Source organism: Thunnus albacares, chromosome 18 (assembly GCF_914725855.1).
Source record: "Thunnus albacares chromosome 18, fThuAlb1.1, whole genome shotgun sequence".
NCBI lineage: Eukaryota > Metazoa > Chordata > Actinopteri > Scombriformes > Scombridae > Thunnus > Thunnus albacares.
This window is the reverse complement of record NC_058123.1, coordinates 12192913-12214889: the sequence shown is the minus strand read 5'-3', so window position 1 is coordinate 12214889 and position 21977 is coordinate 12192913. Positions and strand designations below refer to the sequence as shown.

At 37.6% G+C, this 21977-nt stretch overlaps 4 protein-coding genes across 4 annotated transcripts in view; 1 reads left to right on the top strand and 3 right to left on the bottom strand.

The window, feature by feature from the left end:
- dym (dymeclin) overlaps window positions 1–6205 on the bottom strand; it is a 51301-nt gene extending 45096 nt beyond the window's left edge. The window contains exons 1-5 of the mRNA XM_044333731.1: window positions 5986–6205; window positions 4057–4263; window positions 2190–2242; window positions 1909–2002; window positions 722–858 (exon numbers count right to left, since the gene is read on the bottom strand). Coding sequence (XP_044189666.1) covers window positions 722–858; window positions 1909–2002; window positions 2190–2242; window positions 4057–4196 — 424 coding nt within the window. The 5' untranslated portion in view covers window positions 4197–4263; window positions 5986–6205. The remainder of the gene's footprint in view (window positions 1–721; window positions 859–1908; window positions 2003–2189; window positions 2243–4056; window positions 4264–5985) is intronic.
- A 2228-nt stretch (window positions 6206–8433) lies between these two features.
- On the bottom strand, window positions 8434–11023 carry LOC122968522 (UPF0729 protein C18orf32 homolog). Its single transcript, XM_044333840.1, has 3 exons — window positions 10896–11023; window positions 9009–9224; window positions 8434–8569 (listed from the first exon to the last, which is right to left on the bottom strand). Exons 2-3 carry the CDS (start codon window positions 9186–9188, stop codon window positions 8504–8506), a joined length of 246 nt encoding a protein of 81 aa, XP_044189775.1. The 5' UTR covers window positions 9189–9224; window positions 10896–11023; the 3' UTR covers window positions 8434–8503.
- Window positions 11024–11025: 2 nt separating this feature from the next.
- rad1 (RAD1 homolog (S. pombe)) lies at window positions 11026–15678 on the top strand. Its single transcript, XM_044333839.1, has 7 exons — window positions 11026–11107; window positions 11529–11730; window positions 11882–11990; window positions 12194–12351; window positions 12496–12596; window positions 13035–13133; window positions 14575–15678. The coding sequence occupies exons 2-7, from the start codon at window positions 11536–11538 to the stop codon at window positions 14750–14752; spliced, it is 840 nt and encodes a 279-aa protein (XP_044189774.1). The 5' UTR covers window positions 11026–11107; window positions 11529–11535; the 3' UTR covers window positions 14753–15678.
- On the bottom strand, window positions 15592–19395 carry bxdc2 (brix domain containing 2). The gene is made up of 10 exons (XM_044333838.1): window positions 19196–19395; window positions 18109–18220; window positions 17917–17960; window positions 17758–17828; window positions 17616–17665; window positions 17447–17520; window positions 17166–17216; window positions 16709–16810; window positions 16432–16560; window positions 15592–16219 (listed from the first exon to the last, which is right to left on the bottom strand). Exons 1-10 carry the CDS (start codon window positions 19343–19345, stop codon window positions 15971–15973), a joined length of 1032 nt encoding a protein of 343 aa, XP_044189773.1. The 5' UTR covers window positions 19346–19395; the 3' UTR covers window positions 15592–15970.
- Between the last annotated feature and the right edge of the window lie 2582 nt (window positions 19396–21977).

Sequence of the window (21977 nt, the reverse complement as noted above, 5' to 3'; positions counted from 1 at the left end):
TAACAGGAACAAGACTGAGGAACAGACACAGCAGAACCATAAAAATGTGTATTTCTTCCACTGTCCCCTTGATGGTATCTCTTAATTACTCTGTAAGTGACCACCAAAAAAAAAGTCTTAAATAATTTACATTTATCAAGGTCATCAAGAGGGTACACGTTTGCAGAGTGCATATCTTCAGTATTTAGTAGAGGCAGGGCTTATGTTTGAGTCCAAAAATGATGTGCAGTCAGGGAACGTAGATTCTGACTTTTATTAACTGAGTTTCTCAGAGACAGCTGATCCAGGTCAGTAGCCAGGGGTATTTGTGCTCAATTAAAAAGTCAATTTCTTATCTCTCTTTTGGTAGGAAAGGAAGTATTACGCATTCGACCCCAGTGACTAAATTGTATTAACTCACACCTCATGTGTCTACTGGGATCCAAACACCTACAAGGATGTTGCTCCTAAGATTTTTCGGTAAATTATTTATTTTTGTGTGTAAAGTACACTCAAAAAGAAAGTAAAAATGCTCAAACTGACTTAAAGCACTTTCATTTTTGTGTTTGACAATGTAGCTGTTGGTCACTCCTTACAAACAAAATGAGAGGTTTTCACTCAAAATCAGTTGTTGAATCCTGTGAAGCTGATTTCTTTTCTTTTAATTTTGTGGCCTCATTTCAGTCTTCCTGTGGCACACCTTCCTTTCCCCAAATCAGATGATGATGATGCTGGAGCTCACCTCCACAGGAGCCTAGTGCCCTCTCCTGGTAGGAGAACTGTAAGTGCAGCTCTTCTTCACTCATCTCCCTGATGAACACCTTGAGCAGGCAGCGGATCATGAACAGTGCATTGTGGGCCTGCCAGATAAACAGCTGACTGCGGAGGAGAAACAAAGCAAAAGATGTGTCACATCAAGGTCAAACATGTGACTGAAATAAATGCAACGTAGGCTCATTCTGTTGGGTTTATGTCCTAAATTTAACAAGGTAAGACCCTGAATGTTCTCGTAATATGTTGCCATCGATGTAAACAGTTACACATATTCATCCAAGAGTTGCTCAGCATACTAAACTAGGACTGAAGCCTTTGTGTATTTGGCCTAATGTAACTGGAAACCCAACACTAACTGCTCCATGAGTGTTTTGTTGTGGACCAGAGCTCTTAACTCCAGGAAAAGGAGCAAGTGTGTGATGTTCATTTCCTGATGGCAATTAATAAAGCATCATGTTATCACTTTGTGCTTGCCAAACCAGTGGAGCATATTACTTTTACTTTTCACATTCAAAGTAGAGACTCTGGTGTTTCGCAAATCATGACACAGCTTCTTCGACTTCACGGCTTCAGCGGCCTTTGAGTATAATCATATGCCTCTGACGGAGACAAAATTGGGACGAAGTTGGTGAGAAAGAAATGTAGAGGAAAATAAGAAATGATTGGAACCATCCAGCGCTAGCCGCAATGTTTCACAACCACTAAACAGCAACAAGGAGGTGTCTAATCAGTCCCACAATTTGACATTTTGCACATGCGAATTATGTTACACCCAGAATATGTGGGTTTGGTTAACAAAACCTGTTAAAAATTTTGAGAAAAATAGATGGGAGCGATAAGTCCAACCTCACAGAATGAAGAGTTCTCAAACGCTAACTTGGGCACGGTCCATTTATGTGGAAATGGATCTTGGCAGTGAGTGTAGAATAATGCCACATGTGTTGATGGTTATACCTCAGCAGTTTTCTTATGGGAAACTGCAACCGCTTCATTGTTTCTCTGCTTTCAAACACAGGGATTCCCTGACTGCATGCAATCAAACAATAGCTGGCCTACACTCCCACTCATTGAAGACACTGACATGCACAGGGTGTATCATTACTGACACAGTCCTCATAGTTCATTTTTCCCCTCCTCTGAGGTTCCCATGCTCACTCTTGGCATTCTGTAGAGATTTTCAGTTCTTTGGTTCTTCCCAGGAAAATTCTCACAAGGGCGCCAAAGTTCCCCGTTCTGGGATTGTTTTCAACTGGAAAAAAAAAAACGAACTTATCAACAACATTACATAATCTAACTTCCTAATTTGAGAGTTCAGTTTGCAAACAACAGCATGAAAAAACGTGTATTTTTGCTGATATTAATTGTGATTACTAGAATAAGGTATTGATCGGTCAAATAAGCACATATAAAGTATATTTAAATCATAGAAAACATACTGAGGATCTTTGCCAGGGGGATGACGGCCTCTTCCAGCAGCTTAGAGTCTCCACTGTTTAAGGGGAAAACAGGGAAGAGAGGAAGTAGAGAGAAAAGGAGAAGATACTTAGATATGCATGATAAAAGATCAGTGCTCTCTGTTGTAATGCTCGAAAACTGCTGTATAATTTAACATTAATAACATTGAAACAACTGGTTATTTGCAATTGTCATAGATCTGCAGGGACGGAGGAAAAGTTATATAAATGCATCTAAAAGTCTGAATGAGACGTTCAAGGATTTGTTAAGGTGTACAGATCAACTTTTTCATATTATATCTAGGGCCACAACCAACTTTTCATTATTGATTAATCTTTTGATTATTTTCTTGATTAATTGATGTACCCCAAAGCCCAAGATGCAACCTAAAATGTCTGTTTTGTACCAACCAAAAGTCCACAACCCAAAGATATTCAGTTTATTTCCATAGCAGACTAAAGAAACCAGAAAATATTTACATTTATGAAGCTTGAACCAGAGAATTCTGCATTTTTTACTTAAAAATTTACTTTAAAAACAATTTATCGATTATCAAAATAGTTGGTGATTACTCTTCTGTTGATTGAATAATGGATTAATCGACTAATTGTTGCAGCTCTATATATGTTAGTCCCTTAGGTCAGATGGAGGAATTCATGGTTTATATTAACTAATGCAACTGTAAATTTCCATTAGAGTTGAGCATGGAATATGTTTCTTTTCTGGTGGACAGCTCTGTCAAGTACCGTCATGTCGTGCTTGTGTGCAGTATGCAGTGGAGTGCCATTCATTTTTTATGGTAAAGTATCAGTGTGTCCTCTGGGCGTTACTGTGATCACGAGCGAAAAAAAAACTTTTTTTAAAATCAATTTCAACAAGCCTGAACTGAGAAGACCAGCTGGGTCACGCTAAGATCTTTTCTCATTTCCACTCATGTGTCCTTCTCAAGTGCTAATTGGGCATGATCCCCTTTCAGGCTTGTCCAGATATTTCACTGGTATGCTCTACACGCAGATCATATGTCCTCTGCATTTCCACAGTCTTACTGCTAGTGGGAAATTCAGTGGCAGATTGCTTTATTTAAAAGTTGATGTTATCATTTGAACCCAAACAGAAACTACTGTGGCATTTTGGTTGAATTTAGTTTTCTATCAAAAAAAAAGTCTGCCCTTTAAAACCATGATTAGCTGAATCCTAGATTTAATGAAATATAAAGGACAAATCAACAACATCATTTTATAACTTCAGTCACAGTCCAGCTTCAAGAGGAAACCCAGTGTCTTTACTTCTCAACACTATTTACAAAGGAACTAAACACTAACTAGTCCTCAGCCTTACAGGCCAATAACCCTGTTGAATCATTACTCAGGTGAGCTCTGCAAACATCCTGTCTAAAGTTTAATGTCGGATCCTGGCTGGGAATCTTCAAGGACATCTGTTGGTATAGCATACTATAACTGATGAGTAGATGCTTGGGGAAACTGAGATGGTGCTAAAACAAAAGGAAATATGCGAGAGATTTTGACGAATCTGTTGTCCTCTAAATTTAGAAGAAGCTGCAAACAGGAAATGTTTGGTACTTTTATACATCAATTCCTAAAATTAATAATATTTTTTCCAATCTGAAATTAACCATGTCAAACAATCAGCAATTGAATTATTCAACTAAATCAATAAATCAATTAGTTTATGTAAATAAAGCAACAAAAATCATGACTCCACTAATTGCTATTCGCTCTTCAGCTGGACCTTCATTCACTGCAGTCTAAGAGAAAAGAGCTGCAAAATTCTGGCACATAATTTGACATTATGTCTGATAAAACATTTCTATGCGTGTGTTTTGAGTACCTGCTGGTTGGACTGATGAAGGTGAAGGAGATGAGCTGGTTCCAGAAAGGGTCATTCTCCGATATGGACTCAGTGCCCACGAGGGCCTTGAGGCTGGGGTTCTCAGACAGGTCACTGACCTGGCTGGTGTTGGCTCCCATCTCTACTGGCTACACTCAGCCAGATGCACCGCTCCTTACTGATTTTTCATCGGGCGTATGCCAAATCCTGAGGCAGAGGAAACGTTTTAATCTTTGGTTCCATCACCACCAAACAAAACCAAAACAAAAACAAATGCAAAACTACTAATGCTTAACAGAATGTTATACTTATAAGCCTGCATTCATAACTTTATTATGAGGCTAGAAACCAGCTTGCATTTAACACAGATCATTTACATTTCTGTCTGCACTAACACTCAAACATGTTTCATAGATCATAATAATAATAATAATGATATACCTGCACACTAAATCAGAACTCCATTTACTTTATTTGCAATGTTTCGTTTATGTTTAGTGGATGTGCACATGACTACTCTGTTTCACATCATATTTATTATGGCGTCAGTAGATGTCCCGTGTTAAAAAGGAAATGACAAATACTTCACAATCACTTATTTTTCCTTCATTTCTCATATCCTGGCAAAGATTAACTATTGACATTGGACGCAGCACATGAGCTGACTAATTAGGTCAAGAAAAGCTACAGTGTGTGTCTTTGCTCTGTGTAAAACTTTAAACTATCCGACTCCTCTAGGACACTAGCGTCTGCTAGCTGGCCCTCTCTCTCTTTTTCTTTCTTGCCTTGATACGTCACATCCCTTGTGGTTTTGCTGTAATAAGGACCTCATGTTCACAAGAATATGAAGTCTCCAAATGTCCCTTTTGAAAAAACTGTAGAACTCTCATACTGTGTGCTAGTATGTTAAAATTTGAGGAAGGTATTCACTGGTAATTCATTTACATTCTTTACAGACGAGGCCTCAGGAAGTTATTTAGACTGATTTTTTTTATTTTAGGGGGGACAAAAGATTTCAATGTTCAATGGCCTACTGCTCTGTGTCTGTATCACATCGAGGGTGTCTAACACTTTCACACCTTTCTGGCCTTATGTAAGACCTTATTTATAGATATAGTCACTGTGATTCAGGAGCTGCAACCATTTTAATTTGGGTAGGTCAGTTTAGTTTTTGCTCCAAAATAGGGTTGGGGAAATTATGAAGCTGATGGAATTTAAAAGAAGCTACTGTTGCTACTAGAGCTATCAAATCACATGATTTGAACATTGCATGCAAGCAAATTGGATCAGTCCTCCTCAATTAAAAAAAAAAAAAAATCATTCATGTGAAAGGCCACGTTCATGGGTGACACGCTGCGAACCAGGACGTGTTTTGTCGTCTTGAAATGACACACCTTTGGCATACAGGTGTAGCCAGCGGAGCAACGTTTGCTCAGGTGAAGTGCATCATACAACAGTGATGTACCACACCTTGTGCCCCTCATGTATTTATGGGAAAACATGAAAAATACAAACTTGAGCAAAAACATAAGGATATGTATGTCATCAAAAAATGCTACCTATCCTTATATTCTTGTTGTTATAGACTAACGGACTATTGTGACTTTGCCAGAGCTAAATTTAGTTTCCACATCCAGTTTGCTATCTCATGCCCCTCTAGTTGTATCTGTTCTTGTATCACTGCAGTTTCAGTTTAACTTAGCTAACGTGACAGGACGTCAGGTAGCTCATCCTGTTTCAAGTGCAGGCGCCAGGGAGGCGATTTTGACTGTCACCACGATATACTGACATAAACTAAGTAGCATGAAGTCAAATATAGGTATATTACTGATTCACGAGCGTGTCCAGTTAATTAGTACTCATTAATTACTGTCCAGAAAGCAGCTAACGTTCACTGCTTGTTTGCAATCAGCTGACCGTTTAGCTTACCTGTCATGAATGATTCTCGCAGTTTCCGTGGCTCGCTCGGATCCCACGACCGTTAAGAAACGACTGTTTTGTTATTAACACTAATTAGCAATTTTGTCCAATTTGTTTACCGAGCGTAATTTACAAAGGCAAACGCTTGAAATTGCGTGGAAATTAAGACAGTTAAGTTTACTCTACAACACACTCCTTTCCTCCATGTTTTCCACGTCGCCACCCCTTGCGTAATGACGACATAAGGGCTTTGACATACGTAAGTGACGTTGCAGATAGAAATAGGGTGAATAGAAGTGCCCGATCTAAGCTAACATTTTCTATCTACTTATTAGTTGTGTTTTAAACGTCTTAGAAGTTATTAAAAACATTTAGTAACCACCTCAAGATGTTCGCATTTTACACATACACTGCCACACTACACATACACATTTACACTATTATTATTTTCTTTATGTTGTGTGTTCTATGTTATCAATACTGTAGCACTTTAAGTTTCACTGTGAATGAAAAGTGCAGTACAAATTAAATGAATTATTATTTTATTATTATTATTATACTGTCTGAATAATGTAATTTCAGTAAAAAGTCAGCAAACCAGTTGAGAGCGAAGCACTGGTTAGAATAGAAGCAGTGTATGAGCACCTTGTCAATGAAAAGATGATCATTTATTCATTAATTAAAATGTAAGTTTGAGTTATAAAAACTATTAAATTAAGAGTAAATACATTCAAGAATACACAAGTACATGCTCCTATGTAGTCAACCTATCATTATCAAGAAAAGGTAACAGATTTTCTTAGTGTTACATGAAATTACCAAAAAAAAAAAAGGTCAAAAGAAGGTACACACAATTTGGGAAGTTTAATTCAAAGAAGACTAACACATTATTTATTGAGACAAGATAGTACAAGGCAATATAAAAAGACAGATAAATAGGATTTTACAAAAGTAAAAGAGCTAGAGTGTAGTGCAAGATATTAATGAATAGTCCCTGAAAACCCAGCTTCAAATCTTAGTATTTCTCTATAACATTAAATATTAATTCAGTAAGAGTTCAACACTTAAAAACTCTGCTTAATCTGCTTCATCAGGACTGTGTGCAGGTGCCGTCACCATTGTCCAACTGAGCATGCCCTGATAATGAGTAAAGCTTAGTCATAGTAGCAAAGTCAGGATATTTCTGCCCCCCTGCTGCTTTAATTTTGACCACTTTGATCTGTCTCTTTAACATTATGCTACACCGCACCATCAGTGATGGTAAAAAAGAAAATAATGATGATTCATAAGTGACATAGCCTGGGTTTGAATGTTTCATCACCAAGGACAGAGCACAGTGAAAAACATGGTTTGGTCGTATCAGAAATTACAAACACACTAAATAGTTTCCTCTGTAGTGAGAATTAAGTTTTTATTTTTTATTTTTCATATTTTCATCACTGACAAGTGGTGTCTCGCCCAGCTGTAATTTCAACATCTATAAAATGTGAAGCATTGAATTGTGAGATCGTTAGCAGAAAGTAGTGAACAGGCCATGGACACTGCATTTTTGAGGGCACTATACTGTGCAGAAATTTCACACTCACACAGGAGGATATAGTGCACTATACAGTAAATAGGGAGTGTTTTTGGGGCACAGCCTTGGTCTCCCTCCAACAGCCAAATGCAGCAATGAAGTTTAATTAGCCAAACAATAAACACTTGTGTGTGCTGAAACATTATAACTATCCTGTGGGTTGAACACCTTTTTGTGCAGCTTTAAGAGTCCAATTTTGCCCAGATAGAAAAACTCAAAGCAAGCTGACAGATAAAGAGCCATCATATTATATAGAATACAACATGGCTATTAGTAATGTGTTTAACTACTACCTAATTTCACAACCAGCAGACATTAGCTTTCATTTTGAGTCATGTGGCCACTTGATATGCAATATCATCATGACATGGTGCCCTTAATGGTAGCTACTATTGTAAAATATATTCTAGTTGGAAATGCTTTCAACAAACTTACAGCAGTCTAATTGTTTGCTACTTTAAACTGATCATGATCAATGATCAATCTAAAACCCATTTAGCACACCTGTGATATTGCTATCACATTTATATTGTTTAAAATAGCATGAAATATAGACATCAATTCCTTAATGACTTGACAATGAGGAGGGAGCAAACTAGTTGTATCTGAAGCAGTTCATTAAGGGAGCAATAAATGAGCAATTTTTTATTTGAAGAATTTCTTTTATTCATTGATTAAACAGCAAGTTTGACTTAGAAAAACTATTCCATTGAATATTTGAATATTCAATACATTAAAGTCTTGTATCAATTCATGATTGACAAGGAAAATATAATACTAACCAATTTCCTAAAGTTACTGGAATATAAATGAAATAATTAAAAACAAGGTAAACACACAATATGGAAGGTTGTAAAGACCATTCAAAGAAGACTGATAAGTTAATTTATAGTTTCTATATTATATCAAATATTTACACTGTTGTAGCTGCATTATAATCAAATAGAGGTGTCAGTCTGTCTTCTTATCCGCTGCTATAGTAGATCCGTTGGCAGTGGCCTCACCATTGCTTTCAGGCTGAAAGACATGAATAAGTAAAAATAATAAAACACCCTGCTATAATCAACAACATACAATCATTAAAATGCTTACACAAAAGAGAAATCATGATTAGGAATTTTATCCGCTGAATTAATATGTTAAATAAATACAACAAAATACATTAAAAATGTCTGGATGAGCTGTGTTACGTAATAACAAGTCTGGTTAGTTTTCATTTAATAATTTGGTTTAAATCATTAATTTAAACAAAATGTAGTAAATTGAAAACACAATACAATCATATCATCATAGTATGACTCTGATATTAAATAGATAATACTGAATTATAGCACAGCCTTACACACATACTGATATTAGCTACAGACAGGTATCTAAACCCTCATCCAGCAAAATAAATAAATGAGAAAAAAATATATATATTTTACAACGACTTGGTCATTACTCATTTTCTTACCTTGTCTGTCCCATTACACTTTTCACTAACTTTTTGGTCACTACTGCCCGTCTCCTGGACTGCTTTTTTGGTCCAGAATGTATTAATGATGGGTGAAATGAAAGGGTAGAGGAAAGGCTCCAGGAACCTCTTGTAGACCCACAACAGGACAGGAATCACAATACAGGGAATGCACACCATGACTGTGGCTCAGACAGGCCGTCCAAAATGAAGAACCTGCAGCACAGAAAGGGGACACAGGTTGTCAAAAGAGTATAATAATGTGTCTTCATCTCGTTGACAACAAGGGTGAGACAGCTTTCATGCCCATATATTACATATCTGCCCATGTGGCCACCTGACATAGCAAAGTAGTTGACTGAAGTTCCCAGACTGCTTTCTGGGAACTTGCAGATACACAGATACAGACAGAAACTAGAAATTAAGTCTGAACATTTTTTTGAAAACCCTCTGATCTCCTAAACCTACAGAGGGGTGAATACAACATCATGAACACATAAACAATCTTAATATATTCTATGTAAATGTCTTACGACTAAAAAAGGATACATTTTCTTGAGAAAATAATAGTGATGCTGTCTGGATTAAGACTGGATTTTCTGGAAAGTGTTGCTAAATGCTTTGAAGGGTATTGCTAGGTGGTTGCTGAGGTTTTGCTGGATAGTTGCAATGTCCCCACAGGTGTTTTCTCAGGGGTGTTAAGAGGTTTTTGCTAGGTGGTTGCTAAGATATGTGTGCACAAATGTTTCATAACTGAGGCCCATCCATGAATGTTTCAGCAGTTGCACTTTAGATAACACTTAGTTAGACTTTGATGCAAAGAAGGCAAGCCTGTAAATAAATATGCAAACGAAATAATCTATTACCTGACGTGTTCAAGTTCCAACAGTGGTGATGTGTTTAGAGTTTGTGACGATTTAAAATTACTTAGATCCAAAATTATATTTTGAGAAATACTATCTAACAATAAGTTTTAACTGTTGGTATTATGATTTTTTTAACCATTTGTCTTTGAATCAATATTTCTGTGATGCTCACTTGCCAAAGATGACTGAGAGCCAACAGTAATAGCAGAGTTTAATCAGTCATAGGATGACAACGTTACATCCTTGTAGAGCTGCAATTATTAGTTGATTAATCGGTTGGTTGATCAACAGAAAATTAATCAGCAACTGTTTTGATAACTGATTAATCGTTTTGAGTTATGTTTAAGAAAATACATTTAGAAAAACTGTTCAGGTTCCCTGATTCCAGCTTCTCAAATGTGAATATTTTCTGGTTTCTTTAGTCTTTGTTGATCTTTGGGGTGTGGACTCTTGGTTGGGCTGAAAGAAAGTCGCTTTGGGCTTCAGGAAACTGTAATCAACATGTTTCACCATCTTTTAACATTTCATGGACCAAACGACTAATCGAAAAAATAATCAACAGATTAATCTCAATAATTAAAATAATCGTTAGTTGCAGCCCTACATCCTTGAGGTGAGCTGGTGTCCAACTGCGTTGAAAACCTTGGTTTTGGTCATTTATAGTAATGTTAATAATGCTGGGTCAACACTAACTTACTTAATTTCTGCCTCTCCTCACCAGTAAGTGAGCGGTGAGGTTTGTCACCAGCGACCTGTCGGGAAAATTGGTGTTTGTCCTGCATAATTTCTAAATGACTCTAACAAAACTGAGGCATACTCATGGAGGGCTTTCTTTTAAGAGATTAGGGACTATTAACTTGTCTTTTTTACAAGTCAGCGAACATTATCGTCACAACGTCAACAGACTGACTGTAAGCTAACGCTAGCTTCCTGCTAACGCTCGGTGCTGAACGTAGACAGGTATTAACGATTGTAACTAACCTGCAGGCTAAACAACATTAAACTGAGTGATGTGTCTCACCTCCGTGGATCACAAGATACTGGTGTTGTCGACTATTGTCAAGGTTCACAGAATAGTCCTCGTGTGTGTGTTTTGGAAGAAATCTCTGGAACGCGAGCTAACGTGACTTGCGCAAAACGTACTTCCGTAGAAGAAGAGCGACGCGGAAGTTGTTCCACGCCGGGGCGCCTTTCTTCAAAACACAATCGTGTGAATTTCTGGATTGCAACTTTGTAAGTGACTGACACCTCCTCACAGTTGGCAGTAGCAATTGTTTAAAAGTTTACTCACCTTGGATATAAGATATTACAATATATTGCACTGAAGGTAGCTGTAATTAGCTATTTACGTTGTTTTATCTCTTCGTGTGATACTCTAGCCTACGTTAGCTTAGGATACGTCAATAACAGACAGCAAAATGACAGTTTCATGGGTGTATTTGATAGTTTACATAAACCTTTCTATGGAAAAGCGTTCCCTCTTCATGTGAATATCAAAATGGTACCCAATTTGTGATAAAGGAGACATCTAAGTTAACGTTTTCGACATTTAAAATGGCTGCTATTTAAATGCCACATTATGTTTGTACAGTTTCTAACGTCCTGAAAACGTCCAAACCTTTCTTGCAAAGCTCTGTTTGCGTTTTCATTTCAGCGCTACAATGCCTCTATCAACCCAGTCTCAACCCGACGATGAACAGTACGTGTTAGTGGCCAGTCTCGATAATGCTCGCAATCTGTCAAACATCCTGAAAGCAATCACCTTCAAGGACCATGCCATCTTCAGCGCTACACCCAACGGCCTGAAGGTCACTGTGGAAGACTGCAAATGTCTTCAAGCCAATGCCTTCATCCAGGTGTGTTTGCTATACAATCATAATAAACCTTACTTTTTAATTGGAGTAAACACAGATGAAGTGATCCAGTTGTATGCAAGAGAGTCTTGGTTTTCTCCCCTTCAGTGATGATACTTCAGATAATAGATTTGGCCTCTGTTTTTTATTCCAGGCTGAGATCTTCCAAGAGTTCACCATTAAAGAAGACTTGGTGGGTTTTCAGGTCAACCTTACTGTTCTGCTGGACTGCCTCAATATCTTTGGAGGAAGCACAGTACCAGGTAAAGAAACGGGAAACCACATTGGAAGCAGCTGAAACTCAGAGTATGCAAAAAGTATTAATTAAACCAGCTCTTATTTGGTTTCAACACAGTTTACTAAATTTAAATCATCTTAAGCCATCATTAGTTTATTACCCATTGCATTTTTGGAGCATGAGTGTAGTTTATCTTTGTTTCATTATCCCCCTCACGTGATGTTGCAGGAATATCAACAGCCTTACGGATGTGCTACAGGGGATATGGTTACCCTCTGACCTTGTTCCTGGAGGAGGGTGGGGTGGTGACTGTTTGCAAGATCAACACACAAGAACCAGAAGAGCCAATTGACTTTGACTTCTGCAGCACCAACGTCACAAACAAGGTGAACTTTCTGAATATTAAATAATATAATGAAAGAGATATACTCTACCAATACCAATCTCTTTAGAGACTAAAAATAAACAAAAATATGCATATTCTATTGATTTCTATTGATTACTGACTGTATCTTTGGCTCCTTTCAAAGGCGATCCTGCTGTCAGAGAGTCTGAAGGAAGCCTTTTCTGAACTGGACATGACCAGCGAGGTGCTACAGATCACTATGTCCCCCAGCCAGCCATACTTTCGGTGTGTGTTGTTAACACTATTTAAACTAAAATATTTTGTTCACATCAGTTACCATACACTTATCCAATTGGTGTTAGAAAACAAAGTCTTACATCAAGTAAATAGTTTAAGAGTAGTCTTGCATCTACACGATTGCTACTATTGCAACTATATGTTATTGCTGTTCCCAATAATCTATACTATGTGAGGTTCACATAGTACTACTACTGATACTACCACTACTATTTAAACAATTTCAGTATAATTTCTTGGGGACATTTGGCTTATGGTTATATTGCATAAGTGCCCAAAATAATGTTTAAAATACATTTAACCTTTTGTCAATAATTGGACTGTCTAATCTTTTAAGGACGAAAGCATGCAAAAGGTCTCTTCAGCTATTTTTTCTATGCCGACTGAATTTAACTAACTTATTATTTGATTTGTTGTTCTATTGAGGTTGTCTACATTTGGGAACTCTGGAAATGCACATTATGATTATCCCAAAGACTCAGACATGATGGAGCTGTTCCGTTGCACCAAGACACAAACCAACAGGTAAGCACAGAGTATAGTATAAAGACTATAGAGAAATGTGGTGGAGCAGGATAGAAACGCCCATTGAGAGGAAGGACCTTATAAAACTGTTTAATCCTCCTAATCATTCTGCCATGCAAATCGTAATCAGTATAACAAGTAACAGTGGATAATTCTAAAGTAAATTTGAATGATTTTAGATCAAGTAGTGGAACCTACTTCCATGAATCCTTATGGGATTTGGATAATGGATGAGTTCATCCTGTTAATAAATAATATTTAGTCGGGAGTATATTGACATAACATGTTTTAAACATGTGCTCATCCCGTTGATGACCTTCAACTTGAGATGACTCTGCCAATGCAGACATGTGGAAGGCCTTGTTAAAGCCCCTACACACGCACACACACTGACACAGACGGGTTCAACCCCACTAGTGCTTTCACTTAATCTGTCTGATCAGAGCTCTCCTCAGTACTGTGTGGGCGGACAGATTGGATTGTAACTCTCAGCGTCGCTCTACCCAACCAGTGCAGAAGTTTAATCAGCCAGAATAGATGACAACACCTGTGTTAGAGTGTAGGGCCTTTAAATCATTGCACACGCTTTGCATGGCCCTATTTGGATTTCATTTAGTTGTCTTATTTTGGATTGTAAAAGTGGTGAAGGGCTGACCTCACTGAATTAATATACCTCTATACTGTAACTAGTTATGTAATAGGCCTTTTTCTTCACAGCAGACATTGTGATTTGTCATAGCAGGAAAAGCGCTAGTGTAATTAATAACATTAATGATTGCTTTGTTCCATTTAAATGTCTCAGTAAGCCATACTGGTAGGGCTGGGTATCATTTAAAAAATTACAACACCAGTACCTTTAAAGTGATACCGATACCAGTAGAGTACTTCATTTGACTCCAAATGATTTTTACATCAATACATTTTGAAAGTGTTTAAATTATTTAAATATTAAATAACTGTACAATGAAGTATTATTACCATAGACTGTATGGGTTGTAGCTGCTATGGTAGTGGGCCAATCACACATCGCATTAAATCAAAGAACGCTTGTGGTGATTGGCTGCGAGCAAAACCATATACATTTTTTTCTAGATCTGGAGACAAAAAGGATCAATTGCAGGTATCGTTTGACTGGAGAAGTTTTAATTCTACTTGGTATTGGGTTATTTCAATCAATACCTTCAAGGTATTGAGTACTGATACCCAGCCATACATACCAGTGAGTCAGCATGCACAATAGCAGGGCTTGGCAACTTGTGACAGTTATTAATGATGTTATTATTAACACCTGTGCTTTTTGAGGGGCTTTAAAGGCCTTTATCTCAATTTATACGTTGTTATACTGTATTATGTCGACTCCATTATCTCTTATATTATTAACCTAGGAATATCCTTGTTTCTTCTCTAACATGTCCATATTCTGTGCTGTTCCCTCTACCAGGTATAAGATGTCGTTGTTGAAGCCGTCCACCAAGGCTCTGGCTTTGTCCTGTAAAGTCTCTGTGAGGACAGATAGCAGAGGTTTCCTCTCTCTGCAGTACCTGGTCAGAAACGACGATGGACAAATCTGCTTTGTAGAATATTATTGTTGTCCTGACGAGGAGGTGGATGAGGATTGATTACACTCTTTCTGATAAACACATTATCATCAGTGGTGGCCGGTCGCTTTGAATTAGCGCAAGAAATCCTGGGAGGGCAGCACAGCCTGTGGGGTGCACACTGGACAAAAATGAATGTGAAGAGAGCACAGTGGATTATGGACAAATGGGCAAAGTTGGATTGTTATGGCAAAATCAACTGGTTGTTCATTTCCCAAACAGTGACATTTAAGTAGCACTTTGGCACTGGACTAATGGGAATATCTTACTCAGCTCTTTGCTTCCTTTATAAATATGGGAAATGACTTTGGTTGCAGTTACTGAATTGTGTTCAAGTTACACTGGAGTCCCGGCTCTTTTAACACAAGGCACTCTACATGTGGACATTGTCTGCCTTTGTGAATAGTTTTCTTCCTGCATCGGAACAAATCTGTCCTCCAGAAGTGTTTTAAGTCTAAAACAACACCATTTCTGCGCCAACCATCACCTAATGGTTCACATTATCCACACTACAATAGTAGACCACTAACTTATTAGGGTGTTATGACAGACTAGAGATCTGTCGAGGCCTTTCACCCAGTGTATGCAGGTATGAACAGAGCTGGACAACGGTCTTTTATTCTTACTACTTGTTAAGATTGACGTTACCTTTGATTATTATGAGGGCAATTTTATATTTCATCCACTCACATACTGTTTCTGGAGCCCTTTTTTTGACGCATGCAGTGGGCTGGTTCTATGAGATGATATACAGTGTGTCTACATCATCTACAAAGCTTTAGATGTTTCAGCGGTTCTGCACATCTGGTTATAATTTTCCTTTCACATCACACCATTTGTTGTAAGAAGACATCAGATGATACTGTAAGTTGGACTGTTTTATTTCCAGGACATAGAAAATTATAGTCACATTCAAACTCAATAAACAAGTTATCAAAAAGGAAAAATATTGTTTGTGATGTTTTAAAAGCTGAGACTTTGATTACCAGTTACAATATTCGTGTGACTGAGCCAGCAACATTAGTATATAGTGTGTGAATCCACAAACTATAGCAAAAGACACTCAACACACATTTGCCAGTAAAGGATTTTCTCTGACTGTCAAATATTTGATAATGAAATGCCGACATGTTGCAGGCAAAGTCTTATCATGACCAAAACAGCTCTGAATATTGAACCTTTCACTGCACTTTCTTAGTAGCAGTGAGTCATTCTCTCAGCTTGATCCAGTCCATCCGGTTACCTGCGTGCCATCTGCATCCTTTGTCTTTTGAAAGCTTTGTGTTTGTTCTTCTTCACCACTTTTGGCTCAGGTGGTTCTGTCTGGATGTGAAGAGGCTTCTCCTCAGCCGGTGTTACAAAGACGTCGGCGGTCACATCTCTGGCTAAATCCTCCTTTGCTTCGGTCCTCTTCATCTTCTGCATCTCCTTCACCATCTGCTTTTCACGCACTCTGGCTGCCGCTGCTAGTCGCATCTCTCGCCGATGCTGCAGGTGACACAATCAGACAATATAAGATCAGGTGTGGTTTTCTTAGCAAGTGTGCTCAATACAGCTGGAGAGAGATGCCACTTGGGTGTGAAACCCAAGACTATAGCAACATTAAACTCAGACGAAATAAGTTTTGACCATCAAAATGCATAATTTCACAGATAAAATATCATGCCTACAGTTTCAACTGGCTGAAAATAGGTTTTTACCATGTTAGGAGACTGGAAGTCTGGGTTCTCAAAGAGCGTAGGCCCTCCGAAGCTCCCCTGAAAGATCTTGATGAGGTTAAGAACAAAGCGAGGTCCAATCTCCACTAGAGAGGCATCCTCCTCGATGATCTGAATGTGGTGTAAAGAGATTATGGCAACATTACAAAAAGAAAAAAAAAAAGTCGCTGAGCATCACATTTCAGAAGCTCCACAACAGAAGATTTTTATATTCAATACACCTAAAAATGCCAATGTAAGCCTAGAACCATTTATTCACCTGGTAGTTTCTGAACCATATCCTGTTGTCTGCGATGGTGAATGTTATGACGTGGTCCACAAAAGGCTGACTCTTAGGGTGGTAGCGTGGAGTGGAAAATGTCTAGAACAGAAAAAACTTTGTGAGTACTTTCTTAAATTTAAATAGAGGTAGATATACAACTCTGACAGCTTTAAAACAAAACACAGCTTGTTTATGCTGAGAATACATTCACTGCTGGATCTAACCAATGATCAGTATTGACACAGTCCAAGTCATATTACATCAAGTAAACTCTCAGTTTTTGCACCTGTCTTTAAATAACACAGCAGCAACTAAATGTCACATAGTTGAACATTTTAATTCAATAACATTCATCAGATCTACAGTTTGACAGAAGGTGTACTTTGCTAGGTTATAACTAAACGTATTGACAGCATTAATGTGTGCATCCTTTGACAAACAACTTGAAACAGACCTGGGTGAACAGCTCCTTCAGTAAAGCAAAGTGGGGCTCCTTGTCAAATTTCTGTAGGAGGAAACAAAGAACAACATAAAACCTTAAACTCTTGTTTGGGTTTTCACAAATTCTTTCTTAAATTCTTATAATTGCAAAGTCTAGTAAATTGTTCCAAAGCATCTGGGGACTATAGGACTAGAGGTTTTTGTGACCTGAATAATTTTGTCTCCGTCACAAAATCCATGAAAACAAATCCTGACAAAATCCCATTAACAACGGAGCGTCCAGCGGCTACTCACAGGATCAAACGACAGCAGCGGCCTGGATCCTTTGAGGCAGTTTCCTGTCATCTTGAGTTCAGCCAGTGTATGAACTGTGGAGGTAGGTAAAACATGTAAATCAGTTCTTGTACAATATGACAAATGTAGTCTTGATTCACTTCAGGACTGTAAGAGACGAGTAACTTACTGTTCTGAACCAGAAATTTTGCAGAAGGTCCATGAGGGCTGTTTGAAATCCTGTAAAACAAAAACATTAATGAATTTACTTTTAATTCGTTCTACAATGCTGATGACGTTTAGAAAATGTAATAAAGATCACAAATACTCACCACATATAGAGGTCCTGCTTCTTCTTGGCCTCAAAGAAGAGGCATTTGTTGCAGTTTTTGATTTCACACACCTGTAAAACAATGCTGATCTTTAGCTCTGCCGCAGTGTGTGTTGGTATATAATGAGTGTGTCCACATTTTAAATAACATAGAACTCACCTCATTTACAACAAACAGCTTGTCCTTTCTGTCCATTTTTGTATCTATCAGGCAGAAAATGTTCTTGATATTATAAACAGTAAAATACAAAATAGTGACATCCTGATATCTGAATACATAACAGTCTGATATGGATCAGTGCAGATAGTTGTATGAAAGACATACTGCATGTCAATATTACATGACACTAACCTGCTTTTGAATGAGGCATCAAAGTCCTCAGGTCTTGCATCAAGTGTCTCGTTCTGAAGTTGATGCCTCTCGAGGAGAAAATGAGAACCCTTTCCTTGTTGGTCCATTTGCCCTGTTAAAGAGTTTATCACAGAACATCAAAACAAACTAAAACATGTTTGTTGTTGTGAAGTTGAAATCACTCTGTCATTCATCATTACACTGAAAGAGGTTTTTCCTCGCTGTAATCATTCTTCCTGTTCATACTGGTGATTAAAAGATCCCCTTCAAATGTGCTTTCAATGTAAGCGATGGGGGACAAAATCCAGTCATTTGGGGCAAAAAATGCATTTAAAAGTTTATTTTAAGCTTATATGAGGCTTCAGCGGTCTGAGTTAGTCATATCAAGTGGATATCTACCACATTTACAGTCTTTTAAGCATCAAATTTGTGTTTACTCAGACAGTCTTTCCCTGTTGAGCTGCAGAAGTATAGTCACAAAAAAGTGGGACTTTGGCTCTAAAAAGAGTGTAACATTGAAAGATATCTACGTCATTTGACTCATTTGGACGGCTGAAGCTTCATATTAGCTTCAGATAAACTTTTAAATTCACTTTTCCACAGAGGGAGGCTCGTGGGTTTTGGTCCGCATCACTTAGTAAGTGCATCATGAAGGGATTTTCTATTGGCCAGTATGAGGCAAGGAATGATTATGGCGAGAAAAAAAAAACTGTTTCAATGTTCATTTTGGGAACCTGTCTGTTGTTTTAAGGCAGACATGAAATATTGTGAACACGTCCTTTAACCATACTGGGTAAATCAAATGTATCTTGGCCCCGATTAGAGAGTGAACATGATGCATGGTGTACATGCTGGGTGAAGGCAGACTTCTATTTGGAGCAGCTTGAGTGTAATTTATAATTTAAGGGCTCTTTCTCTGTAAAGTTGTACATTATATTTTACTCTTCAGTGTATTTCTTATAGCAACATGCTTGACAACCATTTTAATGTTACAATAAATAACTTATAAGACAATTTACCCCCAGGTATAATGCTAACGCTAACAAGCTACCAACTTCACTGACAAATAACAAGCAAGATCACTTACCTGCGACACCGGTGCTGGGATTGTGACTTCATTTTCCTTCTCCTGTTCGGGTTCACCGGGTGGCTCACCTGCTTCTGCTACAAATTTTACTTTCTTTGCCTTTTTTCCACCGGGACCCTGTCCTCCACGTTTTCTCTTGTGTGTCGACATGTTTTTTTTTTTTTTTTGCACGCCGACACAAGTCTCGCGTAGCCGAAGACTCAAACAACACATGTGTGGGTCAAACAGAGGAGGAGCGCCTTCCTGGTGGCGCGGAGGTGGTACTGCAGAAACTACATCCAAAAACACTTAAAGTGCGCACAAAACTTAATGACCAATACACAGACAAATTATGGCATTTTGAAAGTGTAGCCCCTACCAAAATAAACAAATACATAAATAATAAAAATGATTAATGTTTATATAGCACCTTTCAAGAGCAGACGTCACAAAGTGCCTCGCAATAAAAACAAACAAAAACAATATAACAGGCATTAAATGCAGACATTCAGCTGAAAACAAGGCAAAAACAGAAATAAACAAAACAAATTAAACAAAAGAAAGTCTAAAGAAATGGGTCTTGAGCTGTTTTTTTTAAAAGTGTCCCAATGGGAGAGAATTCCAAAGTTTAGGAGCTACAACCTAAAAAAAAAGCTCAGTCTCCTTTTCTCTGGAGCCTGGAGCGAGGGAGAAACCAACAAACCATGACAACATAACAACAACAACAACAACAGCAACAACAACAACACAAAACTGTCCAGAAAATTCCAGCCCCATCCCTTATAGCTTTGTCTGAAGACTTTAGCTTTTAATCCCATCATCAGTCCATTGTTGGTCACAGTTCAGTGTCCCTTCTCAAAGACTGCCATCCCAGAGAACATTGTCCTTTCACCAGCTATGCTCCAACTATGAAATGTGATTTTTTTTCCTTCCCCCACTTAGTCTAATCAAGTGACTTTTGTCGGTTCTAAAGACAGATTTTAGACTTTTATTCAGAAATGTTTGATTTGACTTGAATCAACTATACTTAAAGGGATTACAATGTCCTATATAATGGGTATAAAATAGGTATAAAATATAATCTTGTGTCACCTGGATTTTCAAAAGGCTGAGGCCATGTGTCTGACTAGAGCACCCCCACCTACATCAGCAGAAACCAAGGGGGAAAAAAATCTAAATGTTTTTTTCATCATTATTATTTGGATATTTTCTATTTTGTCATCTACCTGTTCAATTATACTTTCTATATTTTTTTCTTTCCCAACATAAAGGTGTTTCAAAGCCTTCTCCGTGTTTCCAGAAATAAAAACCTGGCCGATAAATACTAAAGCCTTTATTTATTTATTATTTGATTTTATTGGCCCAAAATATTTATTTAAAAAAAATACTAGAATCAGCTTATAAAATACCTGTCTGAATGACTTAGTGTCCTTTATGATCCTGGATGAGGAGGTGGTCTGTGGAAGGTGCAAGTCTCCTCGTCATCACTAGAGTGCATCATGGGATAACTAATGGCTGTAAATTGGTATCTGTGACATTTTGTATTCATTGTACAATCACAGGTTAATTATAACAGTATGCAATAAACAGAGAGCTGTGGTAGTCAGTGTGTATTGTAAATAATTAATACTTTAGTGGTTAATTTACTAATCATTGCTTTGACTGGCTGGAAATAGATTTTGTGTAATAATGGAGCATTTCAGTATTCATTGTCAGTTATGGTAAGTCGGACAACAAGTCACATTTATGCAGGTTAGTGAAATAAAATTAGGCATGACAATTATTTGCCTAAACTATAAGTTTAAAGGGGTGTGTAATAAAATGTTTATAGGTGACAGATATGAGCTGAGGCACATAAAAGGTCCAATGAGATAGCTTGATGAGTAGGATTTTTTAAATATCTGTAGTCAAACCAAAATATGTGGTATTTAGCTGTAAAAAAAAAAATAGGCAGTAGACCAGAGAGTGCAGATATTTAAAGTCCCCCTCCACTCAAAAATGTGTTTTTCTTATTGTTACTTCAGGCAAACCAAAAAAACCCTAAAAAATCCTCATTGTTTGTCTGATGTATGCAGCGTCCTCTGTGATTCGGATCCAATACAGATAAAAACTGAGTGTTAGTGACCTTTCACATACTATCATCTCTGCTCTTCTAATTCAGTTGAGGAAAATATCTCTGCGGTTGCGTTAGAAGAACACTGAGAGGGTAGAGCCTAGTAATAATAATCAACAATATGTAAAGTCCCCCTCAATCAAAAATATGTTTTTCTTCTTGCTCCTACAGTTGGATGTTTGAGCTTCACCATGCAGAATGATGTATGTGCAGAGTTTGACAGTAGAAGGCAGTTTTCACATTCAACTGCTGAAAGTGGAAAGTTTCTCTGTGCTCATTGAAAATACCATTTTAAAGGGGTGGGTCACCAAGCATGATTTGTGACATCACAAATGGTTTGGAGCGAATTGTGGTCCATTATTCAACAAACACAAGTGTGATGTGGAAACTTGAAGCCTCCAGAGCACATACACTGAGAATTGACTTAACAGTGAAGCTGGATATATCCTCTGTGAAGTAGTTAAACATCTGAAATGAAATATATTTGCATATTCATAGACTCTGGAATATTCAATGAGGGAGTAGATGCCATTTTAGGGATTTTAACAAGTTTATTATATTTTTTGTGGGAAAAACATATCAGACACACATTATTATTCAAAGTAAATTATTTTATATACATCTTAAAATATGTCTGGAAGGGATCTTTAAGTTATCAACTGAATACGATCTTCATTTTGAGCTGTGGAG

What these genes read in the sequence shown, in the direction of transcription:
- LOC122968522 (XM_044333840.1), bottom strand. Translation starts at nt 9,188, where the DNA reads ATGGTGTGCATTCCCTGTATTGTGATTCCTGTCCTGTTGTGGGTCTAC. An exon ending in AGTGTAATGGGACAGACAAG is followed by an intron (nt 8,570 to 9,008) that starts GTAAGAAAATGA and finishes CATGTCTTTCAG; the next exon opens with CCTGAAAGCAATGGTGAGGC.
- bxdc2 (XM_044333838.1), bottom strand. Translation starts at nt 19,345, where the DNA reads ATGTCGACACACAAGAGAAAACGTGGAGGACAGGGTCCCGGTGGAAAA. An exon ending in TCCCAGCACCGGTGTCGCAG is followed by an intron (nt 18,221 to 19,195) that starts GTAAGTGATCTT and finishes ACTCTTTAACAG; the next exon opens with GGCAAATGGACCAACAAGGA. An exon ending in ACTTCCAGTCTCCTAACATG is followed by an intron (nt 16,220 to 16,431) that starts GTAAAAACCTAT and finishes TGTCACCTGCAG; the next exon opens with CATCGGCGAGAGATGCGACT.
- rad1 (XM_044333839.1), top strand. Translation starts at nt 11,536, where the DNA reads ATGCCTCTATCAACCCAGTCTCAACCCGACGATGAACAGTACGTGTTA. An exon ending in TGGAGGAAGCACAGTACCAG is followed by an intron (nt 11,991 to 12,193) that starts GTAAAGAAACGG and finishes GTGATGTTGCAG; the next exon opens with GAATATCAACAGCCTTACGG. An exon ending in CCCAGCCAGCCATACTTTCG is followed by an intron (nt 12,597 to 13,034) that starts GTGTGTGTTGTT and finishes TGTTCTATTGAG; the next exon opens with GTTGTCTACATTTGGGAACT.